This window comes from Sylvia atricapilla, chromosome 1 (assembly GCF_009819655.1).
Source record: "Sylvia atricapilla isolate bSylAtr1 chromosome 1, bSylAtr1.pri, whole genome shotgun sequence".
Lineage (NCBI taxonomy): Eukaryota > Metazoa > Chordata > Aves > Passeriformes > Sylviidae > Sylvia > Sylvia atricapilla.
Genome location: NC_089140.1, coordinates 123,914,058 through 123,940,441, shown reverse-complemented (window position 1 = coordinate 123,940,441; position 26,384 = coordinate 123,914,058). Strand labels below are relative to the sequence as shown.

At 38.6% G+C, this 26,384-nt stretch overlaps 1 protein-coding gene across 1 annotated transcript in view; it reads left to right on the top strand.

Moving 5' to 3' along the window:
* TPD52 (tumor protein D52) overlaps positions 1-24,371 on the top strand; it is a 124,181-nt gene extending 99,810 nt beyond the window's left edge. The window contains exon 7 of the mRNA XM_066332654.1: positions 24,075-24,371. Coding sequence (XP_066188751.1) covers positions 24,075-24,228 — 154 coding nt within the window. The 3' untranslated portion in view covers positions 24,229-24,371. The remainder of the gene's footprint in view (positions 1-24,074) is intronic.
* The last annotated feature ends 2,013 nt before the right edge of the window (positions 24,372-26,384 follow it).

Below are 26,384 nucleotides of genomic sequence, written 5' to 3'. Positions count from 1 at the left end.
GTGCACTTTTTCTCAGGCGCAAAAGTGCTCAAAAAGCAATCAAAGAGATCCTTTTTAGCTGTTTTCAAAATCTGACCAGCCACCAGGAACTGAGGAGTGCTTCATTTTAATCTTACATTTTTCTAAGTCCTTAGTATTGTTTAATGCATAGAAGGAATGGTATTTATGTAATGAACAGCTATGCCATGCTTTGAATAGTTCACAAAGAAGATAGGATTCCCTATTTCTTCTTGGCATTGGCATGGTATCACTATATTAATATGCTTCCAGCCACAAATGGATGTAATTTTTCAGGATCCTATGAGCAAAGAGGCGTATTTATCCCATATTTACCCCAGTTCACAAATGGGCAGCTAAGGATCAGAGATTAAGGATGCAAGTATCTATTATAAATTCTGGGAATTATGGTGACACAGCTTGAGCCATTTCATCTTCCATTTCTCCTCTAACTTTGATATCTAGCACCCTTCCTGCAGCTGTATGAACCAAGCAGCTGCCTTTGCAATTAGAGCCAGTATTAGATACTGGCCTGTGCCTCCAGCACTTTTCCTTCAGTTGCATAGGCAGGCAGGCAGCTGCTTTTATGTATTAATATGTGGAGTTGGCATTGGTTATTAAGGCAGCTGCTTGGCTGCCCTTACAGCTGGAGGAAGGGTGTTTCCTACTAGGAACAGCTCATAGGAGTGGAGAGACTTCAAAACAAGGAGGGTATGGCCTGGCTTTTCATCTCTCAGCTATATTGCTTAGGGCTGCGAAACTGTGTGATTTCATTAGGAAGTGTATACAATTAATGGAAGTAATTGAACATGTTGAAGTTACCTGCCATTTTTTTTCTTCTGCATTTTATGGGTTTAGATTGGTGACAAAAGTCACCATGTGACTTGAGTTTTTCTGAAGCAGAAATGTTTATATTGCTTAAATTTAACCGATTGAGTTGAAGTTTCATACTGAATTTAAAACCTGGTAGCCCTACCTCCTTTAATTGTAGAATTAGTATTAGTAGCTGTTCAGAAAGTTTTAACATCTTTTTGTGATTTTCATACACAGAGGTAAAATGGGAAATTGTGCATGTCCATCTTCCTTGTAGCACTTAGCTGTTCATTTAGGGTACTTCTGTGGGGTTTAAAGACTCAAATGAGTTTGAACCTTGAGCTCTTACTTGTGCCCTTACTTAGAGAAAAAGACTGAGTGCTTGCATCACCATTTGTGCAGCCTTTGACAGATGAAAGCTCTGCTCTGCTGTATTTCATCTGGGCATCAACAGCCAGTGGCAGCTTGGTTTTAGAAGGCCTTGTCCATATGAAACTTCCTGCTGTCAAATTCTCGAGTAACATAAGGCTTAGATGAAAAGAAGAATGGGGATTAGTGAAAAGCCTGAAAGTGCTGTGTGTGACATAAAGCCATGCCATCATTGGTAAGTGACATAAAGCCTAGACTAAGCTACTTCAGACTTTGTGGACAATGTTGAATGAAGTAGCAAAATTCTGCAGAGAGCACCAAAGTGCTTCTGGAAAGAGGAAAACAGTGGAGAGAGAGTAAGCAAGGCGATATTTAATATTCTGTTGAGTGGGTAAAGCAGGCATCAATGGTGCAGCACTGTGCACTTCTTGAGGATCTAGCAAGCTTTCATACGGAACTGGTGAAATAAAAGCGGTCTTTGAGGAGTAAATAGGAAAGCGTGAGAGGACCTCAGTATTGATGGGAGCACGTTCCTCTATGGGATTGGGAGTCCTACACACCATAAGCTGCTCTTGGAGTGTAAACAAGCACCTCTTGGAATAACGTGGCATGCTTTTCCTTTGATGTTGCTGAGAAGTTCTGAAGTACGCGTAAGAAGTAGTCTTCCTCTTTTTCACACCCACCTCCTCAGAGTTAAAATTAGTTTCTGCTTTTTCCTGTGGTATTTGCAGTATGTCGAGTGAAAGTGTTTTCTTTTCGTTTTTTGGTTATAATGAAAATCACTTCTCCCTTCAAAAGTCTTCAGACCAAAAGTTAAGTTTGTCCAATACTATTTTTAGGTGCCAATTCAAAGAAACATTATGACTGAGTGTAATTTCTTCTTTGATATACAAATGAGGTTCTTTTGATGTGGGGTGGTTGTTCCTATAGCAAAGCAACTCTTCAGGGCAGTTCATTATTAGCAAGCAATTGTTAAATGTATTCATCTGTTTGTACCATGTAGGCAAAAGTGATTTTGGTGCTCCCTAAGTAAGCTTGTCTCATACCCCTTGGTCTGTATCTCCTGTTACTTGTCCTGCTGAATTCTGTCAGACTTTGAATACTTGGAATAAAATTATCCGCTGTCATTTTCTCTTGCTGGTTGTTTATTTTTCTTTCTGTGCTGCAGAAACTGTCAAGCATTTCTGAATATATATTGCCTTTTTTTAATGTAGTCTTATCCTGTCCAGCTTCTGGACAATACCTTAAAGTTTGACAGGGGTGACCTTCATCAGGGAGGTGTCTCATGCTACTTGCTTGATAGTTCATGTAGACTGAGCTAAGGTAGCAGACGTCTGGACACATACATGGATGTCTTCAGTGTCGACTGGTTTGTCTCCCAGACCAAAGGCAACTGGAGCATTAACAGCAGAAACTCATGTCCTACAGCCCAGTGAGGAAGGATTGATAGTAGCCAGGAAGAAACAGTGATTTCTAGACTTGTTTTATTTCTCCTGGTCAGAAAAGGAATGGTTTGCATTCCACAGTCCCTTGATCACTGTGCCAGTTGTCAGTCATATGATTAGAGAATCAAGTACCATTTTTAGTGTCAGATGGTAGTTTGCATGGGGTGCCAAGAGTAACAGCTAGTAGTAGTGCTGATCTTCTCATGGGAAGAAGAGAAAACTGAACTGGGATTTAGAAGTTAGGCTCTTCTTTCTGCTCTATGCTATACTTCTGTAGCAGTAAAACCACTGGTGTTGAATTAAACTTGAATGTTTATCTAAGGGGCTGAACTATGAATGTGGGAGAAACTTTTAAAATTTTGATATAACTTTTAATATTTTGATATTTAAAATTTAGCTTTTGAAAGGATTTTGCCACCTTAACTTTCCTGCAGCTTTCCTTCATGTCATGAATACCAGAATTAACGAAGTATTAAAGGGATTTTATTTCATAATTTCTTTTTTAATCATTTCAATATGAAAATAATTAGTGCATGGATTCAAATCCTATTTCCAGTATAGAAGATAATTCAGTCATATCTTTTGATCTTGGCTGGAGGAAGAACAAAAAAATTGGCTTGGTTTAGACAATTAGGTTAGATATTTGGTAAACAAGTTCAGCTGTTAGGATGGTGAAAATGTCAGAGGGTTTACCCAGGGCCAGTTGTAAAAACCCTTTCTTTCACAGAAATTTCTTAAAAACAACTTAGATGAACTTTTCATCACGGTACCACCTTTGGTGTAAAAGATAACACTTGATGTCTCATCCTACCTTTAATTTCTCTCATTTTAATCAAGTCTTTAGAAAGTAGCTGGATATTAAAGAAGACTTGCTTTTGAGACACTTTGAGGCAAGTACAGTAGAAAATTCAGCATTTCAATATAGTAAGTGCAGCAAATATTTCAAAATTCCTGAAATAAATATTTCTTTGTGCTGCTTGTAAAATACTGTCTTTTTCTGAAGAGTTTGTGTTACCTTAGAAGTAATCCAGATGAAAGAGAAATGTTCATAAATACAGTCTCAGAGTAATCTGATGAACTTCTTTTGTAAATGACCATTAAATAAGTGGGAGTGAGATGGGGAAGCATTTAGCTGAATTATTGATACTGTTGCCTGGGGTTGATTCTGCCACCTCAGTTTGATTTTGTGCATTTCAGTCAGCTCTCATTCCTTTCCATTTGCACGATAATTGTTGGAAGAAGTTGAGGTGGCCAGTCATATGACCTTATCTCTAAAACAATTTGCTATCAGGCTTTGCTAAACTGTAATTTGAGTAGCTATCTTCTGGCTCACCAAAGGTTTGTGCTATTTAACAAGAAATAAACTTTTGTTGTGGTTTCTCAACTTCTGACCCTCCAGTTTCCTGTTTTTTTTCACCTGTTCTTCTTACTCAAGAATGTACACTACTTACAGCTTTGCACCTGGGTTGTTTTCTGTTCAGGCTTGAAAATGTTAGGGGAAAAAACCCCAAAAAGATATAAGCATGCAGTATCACAATCAAATAGCAGTATCTGGTACGAGCCTACACACACATTATAGTTTAATTAAAATCTGTCACTCCTTTAATACTTGCATGTGTACACATGCACAAGCCAGTTGACTGCTGAAAGGGAAACTGTTTAAGAAGGTATATTGTTATCATTGAATGTATCAGCTAGTCATTGCATAGGAGCTCTTTAGATATCAAAGTCAGAAAATAAGTCTTGAAAATGCTTGAGAGTTATTAATTACTTTTTCCCCCATTACTTATTATGAAACACTCTAGCAGCTTGAGTTAGAGCAGTCTCACTCCCATGTCTTGGAGGATTTTTCAGACTAATACACTGCTACTCTGAAAAATCTGACTATTTTAATCTTTTAGTTACCTGCATTTGATATCAAACAGCTAACCTGTATATTACTGCACAACCTGTGCAATTACTGTGCAAAGCAGTTTGCTGTGAAAGTTTTTATTTTGCAACACCCACAACATCAACTAAGGATAAATCCCAGCTGTTTGAATATTAAGTTCTTTAATTTCACTAGTCCTCATTTTTATGTGTTGGGGTTTTTTTTCACTTTGTACAAATTTCCACAAAATATTAGTTCTATAAATATTTTTAGTCCATTGTTACTTTGACAGTTATGTTATGTATGAACTTTAAATGTAGCTGTAATCAGAATGGTGCTTGTACTGCACTGCCAAATGACAGAAATGTTATGAATTGTTTTTTTTACATCACAAAGATGGATAAGCTTGTATTTGACATCCAGGCTATGATGATGGTATTCTAGGAATATTCAGTACATGCTTCCTTGGTCTCTTCCCCAGTCCTTCCAGCATAACTAATTCGGTTTTCTAAGTGAGGCTGCAACATTCAAATTAGAAAATCTAGAAATCTAGAAAAAACCCACTGAAATAATTATTTCAAGCTAAATCTGTTCTCTGTATCATTACACAACACGAGTGTGAGGCAATAACTGTTCAGGTGGCCTTAGGGAACCCTTGGACTTCCCAGAGCCACTTTGCTGTCTCTGTTGCAGCACCAAGGTTATGGCAGCTGCTGTCTTACCATTACTCCAGCTCTGCAGTGCTGGTCCCCCACTGCCATTCAGAAATTATGATGCTGTGTCTTTTGCCCACAAAAATTGTTCTTGGGACAGAGGATCCAATGCACAGACAAACCTAAGCCCCCTGCCAGGGATTTGCAGTTCCCACCCAACAGTAATTGCAGTGCTAGCTGTGAAAAACGAGATTCACTTTTCACATAGATTTTAAGAAATTGGTCTAATAAAAGATAAGACAATTAGGAGATAAGGAAAAAAGGAAAAGTACGGCCAGCTGGGTGACTTGGCATTTAGCCAAGTCCACAAATTGCTATTTCACAGGCTTTCTTTAAATACCCTTTCTGTTGTATCAATCTGTTGAATATTCATATTTTTCCATAAAATAGTTTCCATATTCCAGGGACTGTTTTGCATGGCCCCTCCTTGGGTCCGCCTTTTTAGAGCTGCGTGTTTCTTGGCTGTGTCTTCATTATCACCTCCAGATTGGGCCTTGGTCCGTGCTTTCTTCAGATGGGAGATGCTGATAGCTGGTGTATCGATAGCAGAGTGTTCTTTACATGTTCACTGGATGTTATCCCAGCCAAACAGACAGTTTAAGCATACTATATCACTACTACCACTATGTCTAATTTTCTTTACCAACAGCAGAAATAAAAACTTATATCCTTACCACAAAGTTATTAATCATATAACACACATCTTGCGAAAAGCCAACTTTATAATAGTCATTTATAACATAGCTGAATTCTAAAACTTCTGTGACTTCTTTCTGACTTTTCTGCATTTGGTGAAGCAAAGCCATCAATCTTGCATTTATTTGCAGTTTTATAGGGTGTTAAGTGTGGCAAGTTGCTAAAATCCTATGTTAAATAAAGTTGACATTCTAGATAATATTTTTGTATATTTACATATTAATTTTTATTTATATATTATAAATAATTCATTTCATGAATTAAAATTATTCCTGTGCAAAAAGCGATACTTTAAGGTTCAATAATTACTCCTGTAATTGCTCATCATATTACTGGGAAGCTTTTATTTGATCGAATCTGCCTATGAAAGGCAAAGCAAATACATTAGGTTTTGTAAAAAAGAGTTAAATCAAGTATTTTAAAATTTCCATTTAGGACTTTTTATTTACAGTGTGGAACAGGTAGTGGCCTTTTAGTTGTCACATTTTTCTTTGTGTTATTTGTGTGTATCTATCAGTAAGTGGTCATCTTAAGCACTACTCTTTCTTCCAAGTTTCTTCTGGGGGTTCATGTAACTTCCTAAGTGTGGTTAATGCTGAAATGAGACGGAGTGAGATGTGGCCAGGATGGAGACTGAAAGGGTGGAAGTGCAGCGTGCTTTAAGTGCAGCGTGCTTGTTACATAAAGGAGGTGCTGAAATCGTGTCAGCCTCCCTGGAGTTCAGTTTAAGGTTGGGGTCCATCAGCGCAGTGCTGCGGTGGTGGTGGCAGCGCTCGGGGTGCATCTCTGTGTCCAGGTACTTAGGCCCTGTGTCCTGGCTGCAGGTGAAATTTCTGCCAGTGATAAATGGCTGAGCAGGTACTGATGATCAGTCCTGCAGTAGCCTAAACCTGTACCTGCCTCCTGGTGCTCAGCCCTGCTTGGGCTCTGCGGGCGTTTTATCACCCATGTAATCTGAGCTTGTTGCCAGCTATAAGAGAAACTGAATTTGACCTGGGAGACGGAATGCCCGTTCTTGCTTTATGTGGTCATTAATGTTATAACTAATGCCACTGGCTTCAAAAGGGATTTACTACAGCAGGGTATTTTTAAATGCACAAGTAAATCCTTTCTGAGTTGATAACATTTTAATGGAATTGACACATTAATAGGCAAAATCGTTTATGTGTAGTTTTTACTTTTCACTACGTGAGAAAACTTTCAGAATTAGTTTCTACCCCAAGAGTATTACTAATTGCTTGGACCATCAATACTTTCCTTAAATCTTTTGTGGAGTACAATAAGCCTCCCTGTCCTTTTTATAGGGAGAGTGATAGAATTTCACCTGCCTTTTAAAATGCAGATAATACATTGTTTGGAGAAGTTTGTTTCAAAAGGTAGGTTAAGCTGGAATGAGTCACCACCAGGGTGCTCTGTGTGTGTGCGTGGATTGGGAACTTGATACTGTGGGAAAGCTGCAAGGCGCCTTCTAAGGTGATGGAAAAGAAATACTGTACTACAATTAGTTTTACTCACAAACAAGAATAGGATTTTGTTATCGTGATTAATTGCGTCTCACCATGTTCCACCAGTAGATAAGGAATAACAGGAGCTGGAATTCTTGGACCACACTGGGAAAGAAAAGACTAACAAAGTGAAAGGTATGGACGCAGTCTTGAGATCTCCCTTGCTTTCCCTAACAAATATAACCACAGCGTCCAGCTTCTGAGATAGATGGAAGTGTTAAGCAATTCCCTTTTCAGTGACAGAGCTTATTTGAAAATGAGTTGGGACAAGCCTGTTCTTTGTTTTATTAGTATCACTGAATGTTTAGCATAAAGTTGACATTTGAAAGGAGGACTGCCTTTAGTACAAGATTTGTTTCTAACATTTTGGGTTTCCATTTTATTGCAGGCTTATAAACTTTGAATATTCCATTGGTTTTCATTTGCTTTAATAAGATTTCTCCAGTATGAAACACTGGCAAAGCTTTTTGTCTTTTGGGATGGTAAGTTAGGCAGTGAGATTTTTCCAGGCAGCCTGGGAAAGAAAATCAGAGTAAAAGATCAATATGGGAAACAAAAAGGGTGTGTGACCTGGAGAAGTCGATGGAAGGGTGATGGGTGGATGTTCTGGCCTTCTTTACAATTATTTCCACTCTGGTTCATGTATGCCACCACTCTTAAGTCTGCAGTAATTCACTGGCAGAATGTATTTAGTTTGCTATTCTGGAACATCTTCAACACATATTAAAATACAAGACTCATTCTTACATGTCAGAAACTAAAGGTGAACATACCAGATATGATTAGTTTGCTGTAAAACAGTTTCCTGCATCTATAAAAAAGCATCATGAATTTTAGAAGTTTTTGAAATCTTTGGATTACTGAAATATATTTTCATTAATTTTTAAGAATATTAACAGAAATATTCAGTAGAACCTTTTGCAAAGAAAAATGGGGAGGTGACTTGAATATTGTTTGCATATTATCAAGGGCTGGGTGTAGAACGTACAGAATGTACAGCAGTTGCAGATAACAGAAAATGAGACAGTATCTTAGCAGCTTCCATTTTCCAGTTCAGGAATGTGGGATATAGAGCGAAGCTGGTATGAGCATTGGCTAGGAAAAAAAGTTCTCACTGAGCACTTACATCCCACAACACTGACTAGAGAAACTTCTGGCGCCATTTTTAAAATCAAACAAGTGTTGATAAGGAGAAGGTAGACAGCAAAGGAAGTTATATGGAGAGTTTCAGTTAAAGTGTCTACAGTTTGGAGGAAAATACAAAGAGTAGAGTGGAAATGTATTACATTCATAAAAAAGACTGCTCTGAAAAAAATTCCAGCAAATGAGAGATATTCCTCCTTACTTTGTTCATTTGTTCTTAATTTTTTTACTTTGGCTTAGGGGTTTAGGGCTTCTTCTTTGTTTTTTTAGCCCCAGATCAGCAGCCTCTTGTGCAGGCACATTGCAGAGCTGTATGTTAATCCCACAGAAATCAGTAAGTTTACCCATATCAGTGACATGGACCACAGCTCTTACAGAATTAAAGCATTATTTTGCAATTATTTCAAGATCCACTGTCTGTACATATTTATACAAACCCTAACACAATCATGCTCTGGAACTGGGAGGATTTAACAATAACTATGAGGGGGGAAATTCTCTAAAAATTGAATTAATTTCAAGAAATTGACTGAATTACATTTTAATCTTGGTTTTATGAGCACTTACTACTTTCACTGAAAAATGCAAAATAAGAATTAAAATATATTGGCTGTTCATACACAGATTCTGTATTAAACAATTATTTTTATTTTCCCATAATTTTTATTCATGCATAGAACAGGTGAAACATGCATTTCATGCGTTGTAAGCTCAAGTGCTCCAATTTTAGTCAAATATTTAGTTGTGTTTTATCTAAATGCATCCTAGTTTGGACATCATTCTTTGCAGTCACCTTTTCTCCAAGGTAATAGGGGTGGAGATATCCAGTTCATTTCATTTGCCAGGATCTCATGGCCGTCACAAGATGTTTTAGGAAGGACATCCAAGTGGTTCCATGCAGATGCTGGCACCCACTCACCTCAATCCCCTCCAGGTGTGGCCTGGTTTTTGCAGTGCTGTGTTGTAGCATTTGCAACCCAAGCTCCAGCAGGATGTGCTGGCTTATCTAGAGCTGTCTCTTCTTATTCAGGTATCATTAGACCTGGGTGAGTACAACCTTCTGGACAGTGGAGTGGAGCCCAGAAAAAAAAAAAAAAAAAAAAAAAAAAGTGTAATTGTTCTTGATTTGGCACGGTCAGGGCTAAACAAGATCTAAAAAATTTTCCTTGTCCTGAACTGTCTCTCTGAAAAGCCACTTTCACTGTGCCCCTTGGAGCCCCTGACAGTGGGAGTCTAGTGCAGCTGTATCAGGTCTGGCGCCACAGAGAAGCAGTTTAGATCTGTGTGGTTGGGCAGTCAAGAGGCTGTCAGAGGTGTCTGGACTAATTCCACACCCAGGGAGCCCTGCTACACCTGAACTCTGCCTAGCTTAGTCATTTCTCTCTGCTCCGAGTTCCTAAAGCTCTGGACTGGTGTTTCCAAATCCAGAGTAAAATGCTGTGGACACCTCTCCCAGATGACAGAACTGTTTTGTTCCCTTGCTTTGTGGACAGGAGTAGGAGCTCTTGTAACTCAGTTTTCTCTCTGGAGAAAGCACACTAAGATAACAGTGCATACTGTTACCTGAAAATTTTCTTTCTGATATGCAACAGGTATGTCAAAAACTGCCTATTCTGCTGGAGCACTTCCTAGCAAGGTGAGTGTTTGAGAGGAAGATTGAAAGTCTGAGTTTTATTCCAGATTTTAATCTCCTGGCTCCATTTTCCTCTTCAGAAGGGAGGGGATGTAATTTCAAACCCTTGGTTAAAGAGTTACAAATATTTGGGGAAACAGATAAGTCACTACTAATTGATTCCCTGGCCTCATGCTCCCAGTTTTGGAGGTGCTGGTGTTAAAACTGAGGCATGAAGCAGTTTGAGTTAATGGTCTCTGTCAGATGATTAGATGGCACCACACATGTTGGACAGAGTAGCTGGAGAATGGGCAGGAAGAAAAGGAGAATGTGGCATTAGCAGGCACAGCTCCAAGAAAAAACCCTTACAGTTTCTTCTGACTTTTGAATGTAGCCAGGAACTTGATGGTATTTAAATGAGACTGAGCTAGGACAATCCATCAGTAAAGAATTGTTGGATTGCTTGTAGATTAAGTAGGTCTTATAAAAACAAAATAAAAATTCTTACTGGTAGGTGATGATCTTTGCCCTCTGTAGAGGGGCTTTTTATAGTAATTTGCTTCCACTAGACTGTTTGCATTGCTTTACAGCATTAATTTCATGGTCATGCAAGTTTGTTGTTTACATTCTCTTATGCTGCTCTCCAGATGACTGACCCAGTATTCAGAAAGGTAGCAGTATATGTACTTTTTTTGTCTGATTATTTTTTCCTCCTTTTTAAGCTTCAGTTTGTTAATAATCAAAGCCCACGAACGCATCCATCATGTAAGAGACATTTTACTATCTGTAGTTCAGCATTTCATCGATTTCATTATTACAGCCATAATAATTTATGACAAAGGGACAAGTAGACCCAGAATCCTTGTGTTATTTGAGTAAATGTGAATGTAGGTGTTTAATGCCTAAAGGAATTATTTCTGATAAAAATAAATCCAGGCTAAAACTAGTCATGTGGGAGAAACTTAACCCTTTTCACTGGACTCGGGGAAGTAGCTGATAACTGCTGAGGCTGTTTGACTCCCTTGTTCAGATTAAAAAATAAATTAAAAGAAGGAGGAAGGGAATGAAAGAACATTTCCTTACCATACAGTCACACAAGCTATTGTCTGTGAGCTCCCTGCCCCCATCTCTTTCACCCAGGCACACACACACACACCCACACAAAAAGCCAATTTTGTGTCCTTCTGAGCACACAGATGTTCCTCTTGGCATCCCTACAGTATGGATAGGGGTTTTTTTGCAGGCGCAGAATGTGAGGCTTCTTTGTTGGAGACAAAGTGTTGCCTGTGGTGGGAATTGCTGCAGTGATGGGAAAGTATCGTAATGTATTGTTGGATTGCTGTGTTTTTTACCCCAGTAGAGACAGTACATTAAAGTAGCTTTGTGGGCAGTGAATTGTTTGAGCCAAGCCTGGCTAATAACACCCTCTCCTTGGCAAGCAGTCACACAAGGTATGGTTGGCATAGTTTGGATGGTCACAGGATTTGTCGCAGGCATCTGCAGCAGCTCTGCTGCCTTGAGTACAAGTCTGAGCAGCCGCATGTGGTGAGCTAATGAGACTGCTCTGACTGTGGAGAGAGAGCAGTCATGCTTTCAGCTCTTCATTTTTCAGTGTTCTGAAGATCTGATATGATATAGGCCTTCTTCCCAGTTATTTTTAGGACATCTCTTCTGGAGTTTCTGTATAAAGGGTCTAAGAAAACGGCTTAAAATGTTTAAATTATTTTCTAAGTAACATTGGAAACTAATAGCATTAAGTGTTTGTCTGAGGTTGTATACAGACGAGGGTTCAAATTGTTTCTTGTGCTAAAGTCTGCCAGAGAACATGGTTCTTCTTTGGGCACAGTTGATGACATTTAGACAACTGCCTAAAGTTCTGAATCCAGCTCTTCTGTTGTTGATGGTACCAAGCATGAGGAGCACAGACATGGAAGCTGGGGGTCTGGATTAAGTTCCTTCTGTTCATATCATGTTATTTTTAAGCTTCATTCTTCAAATATGCACACATTTTGTCATGACTGTGACTCTTTTGATTGGCAGTTTTGTACCCTCATAATGAATCTCTGATGTTAAAGGTCTACCTATGTAAGATGCAGTGGAAAAATTTAAGGTTGCATGGTTTAAGGTGGAGAAAATGGGCTCCAAAAAGAGCTTATAGATGAAGAAGCTGCTTCTAGGGAGAATTTGGAGATGGGACTGTAGAGGGGAAATGTACCTGATTCTGTATAGTAATCATTAATTCTTTTATTCCTCAGTTGCTTCCTCTAATGATAGTATCTCTATTCCTTCCTTTTTCCCCTAAGTAGCTTTATCTATCTCTTAATTTTCCCATTGTGGAGAAAGATGTAATAATTTAAGTTTCTGTAGTTCTTTCCACATCTAGGGAAAAAGAAACCAAAAACAACAAACCATAGCCTTATTTGGTATTTTTTCTCAGTCCGTGTGTGTGTTGTGTTTAATAAGAACTGAGCAGAGGTTCTCTATTGAGCAGAGGATAATATAAAGTGCCAATAGAAGAAGGCATAAACCAAATGAGTAGATCAGGAAGATGGCTCTTATCCTTGTACAATGTCACAACATTGTTCATTTCCAGGTGTACTCCACATATTAGATGCAGATCTGCTATTATGATTACACCTACTTTTTGCTATTTTTCAATGAGCTTTTTTCATCCTTGAGGCCTATTTCCTGTTTGTCTCTCCAGTTTCACTGAATTGCATAGACTATACTTACTCTAAGCTTTTTCCTCTTCTTTCATTTCCCCCTTTTAACACTCTTGTTCCAGTGTCAGTGTCCCCTAAACAGAATTCCCCTTAGAAACCCTTCCTACCCTTCTGCTGTCTTTGGTGTTAGGATTCCAGGACACATTCTGCTGTGGTACCCAGCAGCTTTCCCTGGAGGCCCCTCCTTATCTACTTTGAACCTGCAGCTGCTATTTTTGCCTGCATTCTTTTGATTTATCCAACAGTTCATTTCTTCTTTATTGCCTCCAAAACAAAATTTTCTGAAATTATAGTTATCTGAAATCTAGTTATATTCACTGATTGTCCTTATTTCCTTAACCTCAAGCATTATAGCATTAGGTCAACCTTTGTAATTTCTAGTATCTTAATAGTCTGGTAGTACCTTGTTTCCTGCACTTTTGAATGGTTTTCCCCTCCATTTAGCATTTCTAAAAGCTGCCATTGGTAATCTGAGCTCACTCCTAACGTTATGTGCAGCAGGTGAGTGGCTTGTTAGGTGATTTTTCTCATTGGTAATGCCTTGCCTGGACCCACCAGGTTCCTCATGGCTATGTTTTGTATGTTTTCCTCATCCATTTAACAGTTTCATGAAGGACGTATTTTAGAAATCTGAAACACATTTGAACACTGTCCCTCTCCCACTCTGATAAAGATCTATTAATATGTTAGGCTGTTTTAGCTGGAAGTGGAACCATCAAATATTTGCTCTGCTCAAAGGCAAGTGCATAGCATTCTGCAGAGAAGTGAACCTTCCCCGTGCTTTACACTCTTCCTTGCCAGGTCTAGAAAATCAAACTGACAGTGTCAAACTGGTTGCATTTTTAAGGCACCATTCCCCAATAAGATTTTCATGTTGTCTATGAATAGACTTTTATTAGCTGTGAAAGCCATTGGAATGAATAACACAAGTGTTAGCTTCTGAAGAAATGTTCCTGCCCAAATCTGAAAATGTTCCTTTTACAGGAGCACCATGAACTCTTTTTCGTCAAAAAGTCTGTTCACTGTTAGTCCATATTGTTCACTTAGAGTGTAAGTAGCTGAGATTGCTCTTGAGGCATTCATATAAATGGATGCTAACAAGGAATTGAAACTTCAAGAAATATTATTTGATATACCTTAAAATGTTGGGTAATGTTCTCTGGTGTAGAAATGCAGGCACATGTTCCAGATGTGCACACTCGGTGATGCTTTAAGATGGTTTAAGAACACTGGAAATAGTTAGGTTAATAATCTGTTGTTACAGGGGGACTTTTTCTCTGCCAGATCCCATTTTATGCACTTTTAGCTTTTTCAGGGCCATACTGTCAGACATTTTCACCTAAAATCTTCAGCTGAGTGTCTTGCAGTTGTCTGAGCAATCTACATCTGCTGCTTCTTACAGACCAACTGTTACATAAATATGACTTTTGTGCCAGTGAACACTAAGAGTGACTGAGGAAGCCAGAGGGTAGATGGTACAGGCAGAGCTTTGTGCAGGCACCAGCAGCCACAAGGAGAGTTGGGGAAAGATTAGGGAATAAGGAGGTTCAGGGAAGAGGCTGGTACTTTTCAGCAGTCCTTTGGGAAAGAGCAGTCCTCCTTTGGCCTTAGCTGATTGATAAAGAACCATGTGGTAACCTCCAGCTCCTTTTGTCTTAGAGTCCCATCCAGTTCTTTGTCCTTTTCTCTCAAGCCCAACAACTCTCTCTACAGATCTCACTCACATTCTCCACAGTTGTGCTCTTCAACCTGTATCCCCTCTAGACCCTTCTCTCACTGCCCGTTTTTCCTCTGAGACCCCAAACCATTAGTGCCCAGCCTTCCCTCATCTTTAGCACCTTTTGCATCTCTCCTGTTGCATTCACATGCAACTGAGAATCCAGGTATCTGCTTCAGCTGTTCAGCAGCTCTATTTTCTGTCTGTCTTTATATGGCAGCCCTTACATTAACATGGTTACCAGCGCTCACTGCCACTTCAACAGCCATTTTAGCTGTCTCTACATGTCTTCTGCATCCAGCTCTCCCAAGAATAGAATAGATCCAATTTATGGCTGTAATAAGGTCTAAATAAGGGCCATGGACAGTACTTTCCATCAGTGCAGATGGGAGCATCAGAGCAGGGTCATATGATGTGTCTGCAAAAACCTGCTGACAGTATGTGAATTATCCTGGTTTGCTGAGGATTCTTCCTGTGTGACAGCCACTCCAAGCTGTAAAAAGCTTGAGGGTTGAGCACCAAAGCTGAGCTGGTTTTTAAATTCATTGTCACTGTTCCCATAGCTAGTATCATTACCCAGGTAATAAAGGGGAGTCTGATTTGAATTTTGATAAGAACCATGTCTGAATTATCAAAATGTACTATTTTTAATCCCTTATAAGAGAACTGCCAGGATGGCTGGTGTGAGGAGATTGGAATCAGCTGAGTGAGAAAATTGAGAAGCATTGCAAGAAAAGGAAGACAACTGAACTTAGTACTGGTGACAGAGAAAGTTATGATGGGGTAAGAAACTGTAAAGAAAGTGAATTTGGCTGGATAAATAGGCTGGGACTAGGATGAGTGAGGATGCAGTAAGTGAGAGGGGGCAAGAAAATATGTCTAATAATTTTTTGTGGAATAGAAAAAGAAGACTGGAAATGCTTGGTCTGAGATCTCAGAGAGACAGCAAGAGGCCAGAGAAGTTATGATTTAAGAAATGGAGTATGTATAAAAAGGGAGTAAGACTGAGACCACATCTATGAAGAAAATGAAGACAGTATTGTGGAAAGTGAATTTGAACTGTGGAGGGCTGAGAGTTTAGGAGTACATACATGAAAAGTATCTGACTGAGCCCAAGGTCTCAGCATGGGAAAGAGAAGGGGTAGGAATTACAATAGTGATTATTTGTGGAAAGATAGATAGAAGAATGTGAGCTAGAGCATACTTCACATGAGTTTGGTTTGGTTTTTTGACTTTTTTTTCCACTTGGGTACCTTTATCTTTCATCTTCTAGGCAGTTTGCCTGGCTTCTGATGCCTGTAAGCATAAAGGACTGTGGGGTTTTTTAGTGTTTCATAAAATCACTGGCTAATTTTTTATATATAGTTAAATATATAGTCTTTTTTTTAACATTTTTAAGTTACAAAGCAAAATTTTAATCAATAGTTAATAGTTAATTTCATTGTTTAAAAAGTGGAAAAATATAAAAATTTAGACCAAAGACTCGGATTTCTTTTTTCTTTCGTTTTCCTCTCAAGTTAAAGGATATGCTTTACATTATAGACTGAGAAAGAAACTGGCATAAATTACTGTATGATGACATGAGTATATCTGATACAAGTTCTTAGATGACAGGAGCCACCTCTTGCAAGTTTCATTTGTCAAAGCGTACCTCTCTGTGCCATGGAGAAAAGGTTACAGCATTCAGCTTTGATGTGATATGAAGTACATTTTAAAATATAGATTATTCTGTGGATTCCTTCCCTAAAAAAGGGAGTGATCCTGTACCAAAAGTTTTAGTAAATGCTAATTGATTCTTGCAGCTACTGTAGCAAAAGTTACAGTAAAGAAATTTTTTTTTCTTGCTCTAGTAATTAAATATTGGCTGCTTTGGGTTTTGTTTGAATTGAGGAAAAGTGTGTTACTTTTTAGAAGTGATTTACAGATAAGGAATTCTACCAAGACTCTAAATGTCCAGACCTGAACAGAGTTAGATTTGAATTTTGACACTTTTGGCTGTATTCTTTTGCTATCACAGACACAAATGCCATGGATTATTGATATCATGGTAATAGCAGAGCTTGACAGTGTCTTCACAATGGCTTGTTTGATGTTTTTCTGTGACAATTATAAAACAGTTCTTGTCAGGCTTTGCATTTACCTTCTTTCAGCAATAGGAATGAAGACTCGGATGTTTCACCTATGTCTGTGCCAGCTATCTGGCATCTCAATAGCCAGCAGTGAAGACACAGGGAAGGGTAACAAGGTCCCTGCAACTTGAGTTCCACAGGATGAAGCTGCCAAGGCTTGACCAATAAATGATGGCTTTGAACAGCTCCGTAAGCATAACTAGAGATCCTATTTTACCCTTTAACAATGGAATGGACTTCTCAAACTCTGCTGCTTGTACTAATCTATTCAGTAGGGTTTTTTCCCCCCAAGTGTCCATACATGCGGTGACATTAGCACTTCTGTAAGCTCCAGTTGCCCAGCGGGAATAATCAAGTGCTTCAGGATGTTTTTCACATCAGCATCTAGCTAATATGCCCAAACTCTCTGTGTATTCATTTCCAATTTCTGCTTTAGATGGTGGCCAGTGTAAAGTGGGGCCAGCTTTAGACTTCCCCAGGTGCATAAAACCTGCTGGTTTTTAAGGATGTTTGCCATAGGATCTACTTATGCACTGTTGTTCCAATACACTAGATGACAATGGCTGTTGCTTAAGTTGATCATTTCACACACTCTTAAAGCATTTTGCTAAATGCTTCCAAGAATATGAGAGGCTTTTATCTGCTTCTGTCTTGCAGAGTATAGCCTGTTTCATTGTAGAAGTATGGATTTGGAACAAGGAGAAAAAATATTCTGAAAAATTATTAAGCAGGTGTCTGTCACAAGCCATAACTGCTCAGAAGAAATGACAGTGTGTTTGCATTTGTAGTTCAAGGAAAGAGGGAAACAAATGGAGTAGGAAATAAATGCAGCTGAAGTGGTAATGGGTTGATGAGTCACAAAAAGTGAGATTGCATTTTCTGACAGAATGTAGCCAGGAACCTTGGAGCATTTTTGTGAAATGTTTGATTGCAGAGAACAGAGATGCTTTGAAAATCCTATTTTGAGCATCCATCCCTTATTTGAATGACTGAATGCTGTGGTAATAAATAATGGATGAATAAAATTTAAGCCAAAAGGGACCTTCAGGTCATCTCTCAGGACTTCACTGTATCATGAGACATGACATTTTAGCAGGTTATCCTGAAACTGAACTGGCACATCTGTTTTGACATCTCTTCAGTTGAAGCCATCAATGGCTGAAAAGTCTCAGGGCTTGGAGTTTTTTTCCTCTTAGTTCATCAATATTATTTGCAAATTGTCATTCTCATCTGCATTAGTTGGACTTCACTTTCCTGATTATTACATGCTTTTCCCAGAGAGCACCTTTTAGTACCAGTATTTTCTTTCTGTATGGGCATCTCAATCTTTTTAATAACAGATCAGGATCTTTACTTGGTTATTATTTTTATGCATGTTCTTTGTCCTCTCTTTAACAGCCTTTAAAGAAAGGCAGTCAGCAGGATACTACCCCATGATACTGCTCTCCCAGGATCTCTTCCACTGTCCATGTTCTATCTGTGCAAAATCCACAGGACCTTCGTGCTTCCACTTGCTTCTCTCACTGCTATGTACAAAACAAAAGGGATTTGGCCTTTTTGCCCCAGCATTGCCTAGGAGCTCTTTCTGAGGGGGAGAGTTTGTGTTATGACTGCTGTCTGGACCTGCTGGATGTAGGATTGCCATCCCCATCACTTATTTACAAGATGTAGATTTTTACATAGAAATGCACTGCCTTCAGCTTGACAGCAGTCTGCTTTTTTCATCCATATTTTCTCTGAGCAAGAATTTTGTGTATACTGGCAATGAGGGAGAAGTTTCTGGAAAGTGCTGTGCTTTTGCAGTGCTCTTTCATAGTGGAGCATCAGAAGGTGACCTGGACAAAACTCATACAGAACTGTACTCCTAAGCCACCTGTAGGGCGCCCCTTTGCTGATAAAGTTGAGACCAGTGTGGGCTCAGGCAGCATCCAGGAATGCTTAAAAACATTTTTTAGAAACAAGATGGATTGTTCTACACACAGCTTTGCTGCACTGCTTTGCTGCTGGTTGCAGTTAGTTAGAGGTGGGCTTGCTTCTGGGGATGCTTTATCATTTCAGTGTTACTGATGAGGAGATACAGAATGATTTTGAGTGGATTTGAATGGTGGTAAGAATGGTGAACACAAACTCTGGAGAGAAAGTGATGGTCAATTTATTTCACTACCTTTGCTGCTCTTGTATTTTTTCTTGTTTGATAATGTGGTGTCTTTCACATAATTAAAAAAAAAGAGAAAGTGAAATGGTTTCAAATTTTGTAAACTGTTCTGTACTGTGCTAAGGCACTGAAACAAAGCCTCTTGAAGAATGGATCTGAAAAACACACTTTGAAATTCTCACAGTTCAAAAATGAAAGGCATCAAGACTTCTGATGGCATTCACTGAAAGTACCATGGCTCAACTCTAACCATGTCTTTGGAGTGTTTTATATTAATTGATTTTGTATGGAAGATGATCCAGGGATTCATTTCATTGCAGAAAGCCATCACTGGACTGTGCTGGGGGACATTAAAAAATAATGACGCAGAAAGTTTAAAAAAAAATCAGATTCTCTAAGCTACACCCTCAGTGTAGGATTAAACCCCAGGTTTAAGAGTTGCCTTCCTACTCCTTTCAGAAATGCACATTCCTGAGGGGAGGGACAGAGGGCATGGAAGAATGGATGAGAGTGAGATGAGTGGATGAGAATGGTCATAGCCAGCCCAGTGTCCAAGTAGCAAGTTCATTCATCTTTGTATTGCACAGGTTGTTGTTCCAAAAGGAGGCAGTGGAGACTGAGAACCCTTAACAAAGTAGAGGATATATGAGCCAAAATATTCTGCTTGTCTCAAAATATCAGTCCTGTATTTTTATAGTATGAAATAGAAGGTATCTGTATATGCACTTTTGAAATGAGTGAGAAATGCCAGCCAAGACCCAGTGAGATTCAACCATTTCTGTAATTGCATTTTTATTTCTGTAGCAGTGTTTCCAAGAATAGAAGCTTTGTTGCCTTAAATTTTAAACTAATAACTTGAGGAGTTTTAATAGAAAAAGGACTGCTTGCTAATTTGTGATCACATGCAGTTTTAAATAATGGATAGTTTAACAAAATGCTTTAATGTCTACACCTGTAATTTAGAGTTTGAATAAAGTTCTTAATGCCATTTAGTAATAAAGATCCTTCCTTTGCATGTGAAATTGCACACCTGCAAAACTACTGTCCCATTTTCTTGGCCAAAATTGGTATAATTGGGATCCTCATTTTTAGTTATAGCCTCCTTGTTTTTACATGCTCATCACTTTCCAAGGCAAATCCATTTGTAGACCTTCTGCTGTAACCTGGAATGACTTTTAAGTTAAAAAAAAAAAAAAATTCCCCTCCCAGCATTCTTAATTAGCAGGAGCTGAAATATGGCATTCCATATCCTCCCGCTCCAGTTTTATTGTGTAAAAATACTGACGGTTTTTGTTTCTTCACATATCTTTCACATAGTAAAATTACTTTAAAATTACAAGCTAAAATCTTGACTGAAGAGTTTGGGGAATTTTGGCTAAACCCTTTAATTTACCATTAAGATTTTGAGAGATTTAAAGCTTCAGTGCAAAAGTGAAAGGTTCAGCATAGAGACCAAATTGCAATAAAAGCGATATAGACAGTCAGAAGGAAGCTTCCAAGTCACTTGAGTCTGAAAGTGCTCACTGTTCCACTCATATGATTAGCAAAGAGAAGACCTACTTTTTGTAAGTTAAGACACAGTAGTTTGATATTTGCATGTAAATATCATAGGCCCTATTTTTAATGTAGTAACAGGATATAAACTTTAATTTTTGTATTTGTTTTTAAGATTTCTTTAGCACCATTAGCAAGGCTGTACTGTGTGGTTTCTCTGTGCTCTTATATTCTGTGTTACATTGGTGATGTGAGGTTGCACAGGCTTATGGTTCAAATAAGAAAAAGGATTTTCATTTTACTTCTTTTCTAGTTCTTCTCCATGACAGTTCAAAAATTAAAAAGAGCACTGAAGCAGTTATTTGGGTTGCCTCTAACTTTACTAAACATCATCTTCTGGAAGTGGATGTTTGAGGGAAGGTACACCTTGTACCTAGTGCTTTGCCCACTCCAGGAGAGTTGGAGAGAAGCCTGCAGGTACACATTTAAAACAGAGAAAGCTTTTTTGGGACACATTGTTCCTTGGTTGAAGTTCAGGCAAACGTTTCTGGTAGTGCTTCAGTGGGTGTTCTGGACACTGGCTTGAGAGGGGGTCATGGCTCAGCAAGAGCAGCTGCTGGATTCCCCCCTCTGAATGTGGGTGTTAGGTGGGGTCCTTCCATTCAAAATTGGGATTCCCAAAGGGTTAAAATTCATAGCTGTTGAAAATAAATTCTGTGGAAGTGGATCAAGCTTTAAGTCTACTTGCAAAATATTTTTTTTAAGTTCTGAAGAAATTCTTATACCTTCATTTATGTGTGTAACTAAACACCTTTGTCTACTTCTCAGTGAATTTAATACTTTTACCTGGCAATAGGAAGTAGTAGGAGGAAAACATGTGAATCCTTGAGAAACACAGTGCGTGGGGGTTGGGTGAAGGTCAGTGGTACCTGCTGATGGTCATTGGATAAGATCATCTTGAATACCAGCATTGTTACTTAAAAATAAAGCAAGTCCTTTTGCAAAGTGAAGCAAGTAGATGGTTTCTCTCCTTTTACACTGGTGTCCTGTGTCTCCTAGGCCACTCTTCCTGAAAATAATAAAATGCCTGCTTTGTTTCTGGATCCTGCTTCAATCTTCTGCTTTAACCATAGGATAGATTTATCTGTTTTAAGGATAAATACCTTTGTGGATAGAATATGATTGCTATGCATACAGCAACCTATCATTTCCTCTTGCTCTAAAATGTGGTGGGTAGACCACCACTGCATGTTGTGTTCATGTTTCTGCTTTTCCTACATCATCCACATACTCTTGAAGTGTTTTAGCTGTAGGGAACATCTGTCACAAACCCAAATGTTTATATTCATATAAATTGGCAGTTGTGTCAGCTTCTCAAAGAGATGTTCATTGTGATCTTTTTGTAAGCAGATGTGCTGTGACTGGAAAAGCTTCTTTAATAATTAAGTACGATTAAAGTATATGGAATCTGTTCCAGTTACCGAAGCAGCTCTGAAGATTGTGATTCTTCTTATAAAAATACAATTGCTTGGATTTTGCATTAGAAATATATGCTAAAGTCATGTCTAGAAACTGGAGTGAAGTTCTCTGCAGACTGTGCAGTGAGCAGTGCTAAAATTGGAGGAGTTGTGGTTAAGGTTATTTATTTGTTTGTTTGTTTTCTATAAAATTAGACACATTAATCATTAAAAGTACAGTTTCTTCACAGATTTTCCATATGGACTTCCCTGGTTATAAATAGTACTTTTAAAGGCTTGATTAGAACAAAAATTAGTTTCATCTATTTACTTGTAAAACATCACTGTAGTCAAGCAACCAGCCCAAAAGGAACTGATGCGCGATGAAAGTAATATTTTGTATTTCAGCTACAAAGATGGAGCTCAATGTCTCTCCCACTGTGTGCTGCCAAATAGAGAAAGGACTTCTAATTCAATTTAAACCTCATTCAGTTCGATCTCTGTAGAAATGTGTTGGACCCTGAAGGTAGTTTTTTCAACAGCAACTGCTGTAGGTTACTGGTGAGCTGCTTTTCCTGTAGGAGGAAAGAGAGAGAAGAAGGCAGAGGGGTGACTGGTCTTTAAATTTGTTACAGAACCACTAGTGTTAGTCTTAAGTTGTATTAGATTTAAAATACATAAAGATTTTTTAAAGCGGCACAGGGTGCTGTAGTTTAAAGGTGGGAGTTTAGTGTCAGGTTTTAATAGTTTTATTCAGTGTTTTCAGTGATGTTTTCCTTTTCTTGGCTCTACTGTGTATAGTGTAGTTTCCTAGATTTCTACACAATTTGCCTGTTTTCAGTGCTTTTTTGTCACATGCTTTACATATATCCCTTCTTTTCTGTCTTTCCGAGCCTCCTGTTTTCTCATTGAAAGGTGTCTGCTCCTTCTTTTCTGTTTCCACAGATCATCTCTCTCACACACATTTCCTTCTCTCCCTCTTATTTTGCCCTTTATGAAAACCGAATCTCCCCCCGCCCCCATAGTCTGGATCATAGCTGAGCATTACCCAGGATTAACAAAGTGGCAAGGGAAATGAATATAAGATAGCACTGACAGAAAATAAGAGCAAAATAGAACAAAAACAAAACCCACCATAAATGCAAGTCCAAGACCTTTTCTTAAGGTGTTTAGTTTTCCAAATGAATCTTGGTTTGATGAGCTGAAGAAAGTTGAAATCTGGCTCAGTTTTGCTTCATGCTAGGGAACAGTTGTCAGACAGAGAAGATTGTCTGCCCAAGATGGAGGTGAAGATGAGCAAGGTGGAAATGGTGCAACCAGACTTCCCTATTACACTTTTTCGGTTGGTAACTGGAGAATGTTTGAAACTTTCTCTTGCTTTGCTCAAGGTAGTTGAGCTTGCTGCATCTACAGCTCTTTGTGACTTGACTAGGGGAAAAAAAGTACAACTTGAACTTTCAAAAGAAGAACAGTTCTTAATTTTATTGCTGGACTTCAATCAGTAGGTCTCCAGGTGCATTATAAAACCTGCTCGTATTTTAAAAATCTTCACTAATTTGGCATGGCCATCTTAACACAGGGTCTGTTTTAAAAACACATTTAACATTCACATCTTCTGACTTAAAAGGAAAGAAAAAAAGAGAGCATAAAAAAATAAAACCCAAGCCTGTAGGCAGAATGTTTCATTACAATAGTTGTGGGGTTTCTTTTTAATTATATGTAATAAAAAACTTGCAGATGATGCCCACTCTTTGGATGGGGGGATAAGACAAGAAAAGTTCCTTGCCTGAGGCCCAGGGTTGGAAATATAAACCATACTTAGCTAGCATTGTACTTTTTGATAATAGCAAAGTCACTAGTGATTTAATGATGACTTTTCCTCCCCTTTGATGATATGTTGTCCTGCAGATAAGTATTGGCATGATAGCAGATGATACTGTAAAATATGTTGATGGAAGACACAAACAGTTTCCCATGTAATAAACTGCTTTTTTGTAGAGTCTGCATTCCCACAGTGGGATCTGGTGCTATCTGTTCTTCAGTGGGCAGGATTGTATCAGAGTGTGTCCCCGCAGTTCTAGTGCTGATGACATTACAACAGCATTGGACTTCACTGCAGTGCTTTGTTTTCTGTGAGGCTGCTGCTTAGATCTGCAGAGAGGAGAGAGCCTTAGGAAATGCAAGAGCAGTGTTTAACAAAACTTACCCTCTTCCCCTTCTCCCCTTTTCTTCACAGAAAATATCAGAGAGGAACCCAGGTACGCCTGAGACTGCTGGATCTTGAACTGACGTCCAGGTTTTTGGGAGCAGCCAGTGATACAACATTGTTAGAAGCTGATGCAGTGCTTTTGGGACTTGCAGAGAGCAAGCAAACAAAGCCAAAGGAATAAATTTACTGCAAAGAGATGCACTTTGTGCTCTATAACAAACTACATAAATTAAATGCTTCCTCAAGAAATAAATGAAAATTTTCTGTCCACTTAGTCATGTAAAAAATGAGATCAATAAAAGACAATAAGCACATTGTACCTAATTCTTGCTCCGTTTTTATTCACTCATCTTTCTAGCTCTTTGCCTTTAGATTTAAAGGTGAAGGTTAACTGAGCTTCTGCAGGCTAACTGAATGTGTTCATATGCTTGTATAAACAATTCCAGAGTCTATTATACTGTCCTAAAGGAATGTTGATTTTCCATGGAGGAAGTCCAAAGCTGGCTGTCGTGGTGCTGCTTCTAGGATGGTGTTTCCTACAGAACAACATCAAGGGTTTCTGATGTCCAGGTTGCAGTGCAGGCTGTTTTACTGCTGATACTGGGTTTAATATCTGTTACAGTACATCTCCATCTGCATGAAGAACTCGAGATTATTCTTTGCTTTAATCAGAGCTTCCATTTCCACTGCATGTTAGTAAATTTTCTCTGGTTGTTCATGAAAATGGAAAGAAGCTGTTTCAATGTAGTTGTCCAAGTGTAGGTCTTAGTTTTCTGTAAATATATTTAAGATAAATACAGTGGGTGTTTGAACTTACAACCAAAGAATCATGCTATGGCATTTCCTATATCTTTTTGGAGCTTTTGTTATCAGAGAACAATCTTTTGATTTCTGATATATACAAGCCTGAATTCTGCACAGTCATTTGTGATCTGCATAGTGCCTAGCAGATGTGCTGAGGGAAAGTGAAATTTGCCATTCATACCACTGAATTCCTAAAGAAAACCTGTTTAATCTTAAAATATTTTTCCCAAATGTTGGAATGAAATGGGATTTGTTAAGACAGTATGCCTTGTTTGTCTGCAGTGACTGTTCAGTGACAGTGTGTTTCTTTTACATGTATGTTTTTCAGCAAATTGCATAAAATTCAGCAAACACACACTGGCTTAAGCATGTATTATCCAAATCCACAGAGACCTGATCTTTCTGCTGGAGCAGGCCACGTGAGCAGTGATGGAGCCACTGAAAGATGGTGTAGCTCCTTCTGCCTCTCATGACGGGGTACATGGACGTCTCAGTCCTGTGAGGGAAGAGGAGGTAAGGAATCCCTAAAGAAGCAGGGTACCAGACAACCAGTTCCAGGCTGCCACAGCTCCCACATCCCTTTCCTTACCTTCATCTGGGAGGTGCTTGGATAAGAAGGCATCAGTGCAGAAATGGGGAGCAATTCTGTTAGATCCCAGCTGGCTGGTGGGTCAGGTTGCCACTGAAGCTCTGCAAGTCTTCATATGGTCCAGAAGAATTTATTTAGAACAGGATACAAGTTTTAACCTGCTTATAGGTTAAAGGTTGTAATTTCTTTTTTAAAGGTATTTGTATTTTTTTTCAAACATATAAAAGGAAAACCAAAAGGAAAGCTGAAGTGCCCTTTTGCCTGAAACTACAGCTGTATGCACAGTGGTTTGACTGTGTCTTATTCTCTGGCTAAAAGAAAACCTTTGACCAAATAAACAGAAGAAAACTAATTTCCTTTGCCCTTTTTTAGCACTGAAACAAGAGGACAGAATCATAGAATTATTAAGATTGAAAAAGATCTCCATGATCATTGAATCCAACTGTTAACCCCACATGCCATCTTCACCACTAAACCATGTCCTTAAGTGCCACATCTACAAATTTTTAAACACTTCCAGAGGTGGTGGTTCCCCCACTTGTCTGGGCAGTCTGTTCCAATGCTTGACATCACCTGATATGGGAAGTTTCCAAGATAGATCTCATGTATGATCTGTCAAGAAGAATATTTTTAGAATAAGGTGTTTATTTACCAAAATACTAGGAGGAATCACATGGTAAATGCATAACCATTCTAAGCATGTTTCAGCAGATCCTTTTATAGTTTTGCAAACTGAAATTTTGTTTCTGAAATTGGTATGGATCTAAGCAAGAGAGAGGAAACAAGCAATGAGAGCTTATTTTGTTGCTTTAATTTACTCATTCATCTTGGTGATCTAAATCAGGGGATTTTGAACATTAATTTCATTGGGTGTTAGCCTCCAGGTAAAGAGTTATTCTATCACTAGAGTAGGAAAAGAAGGCCTTTTTAAGAAGCCATGAGGG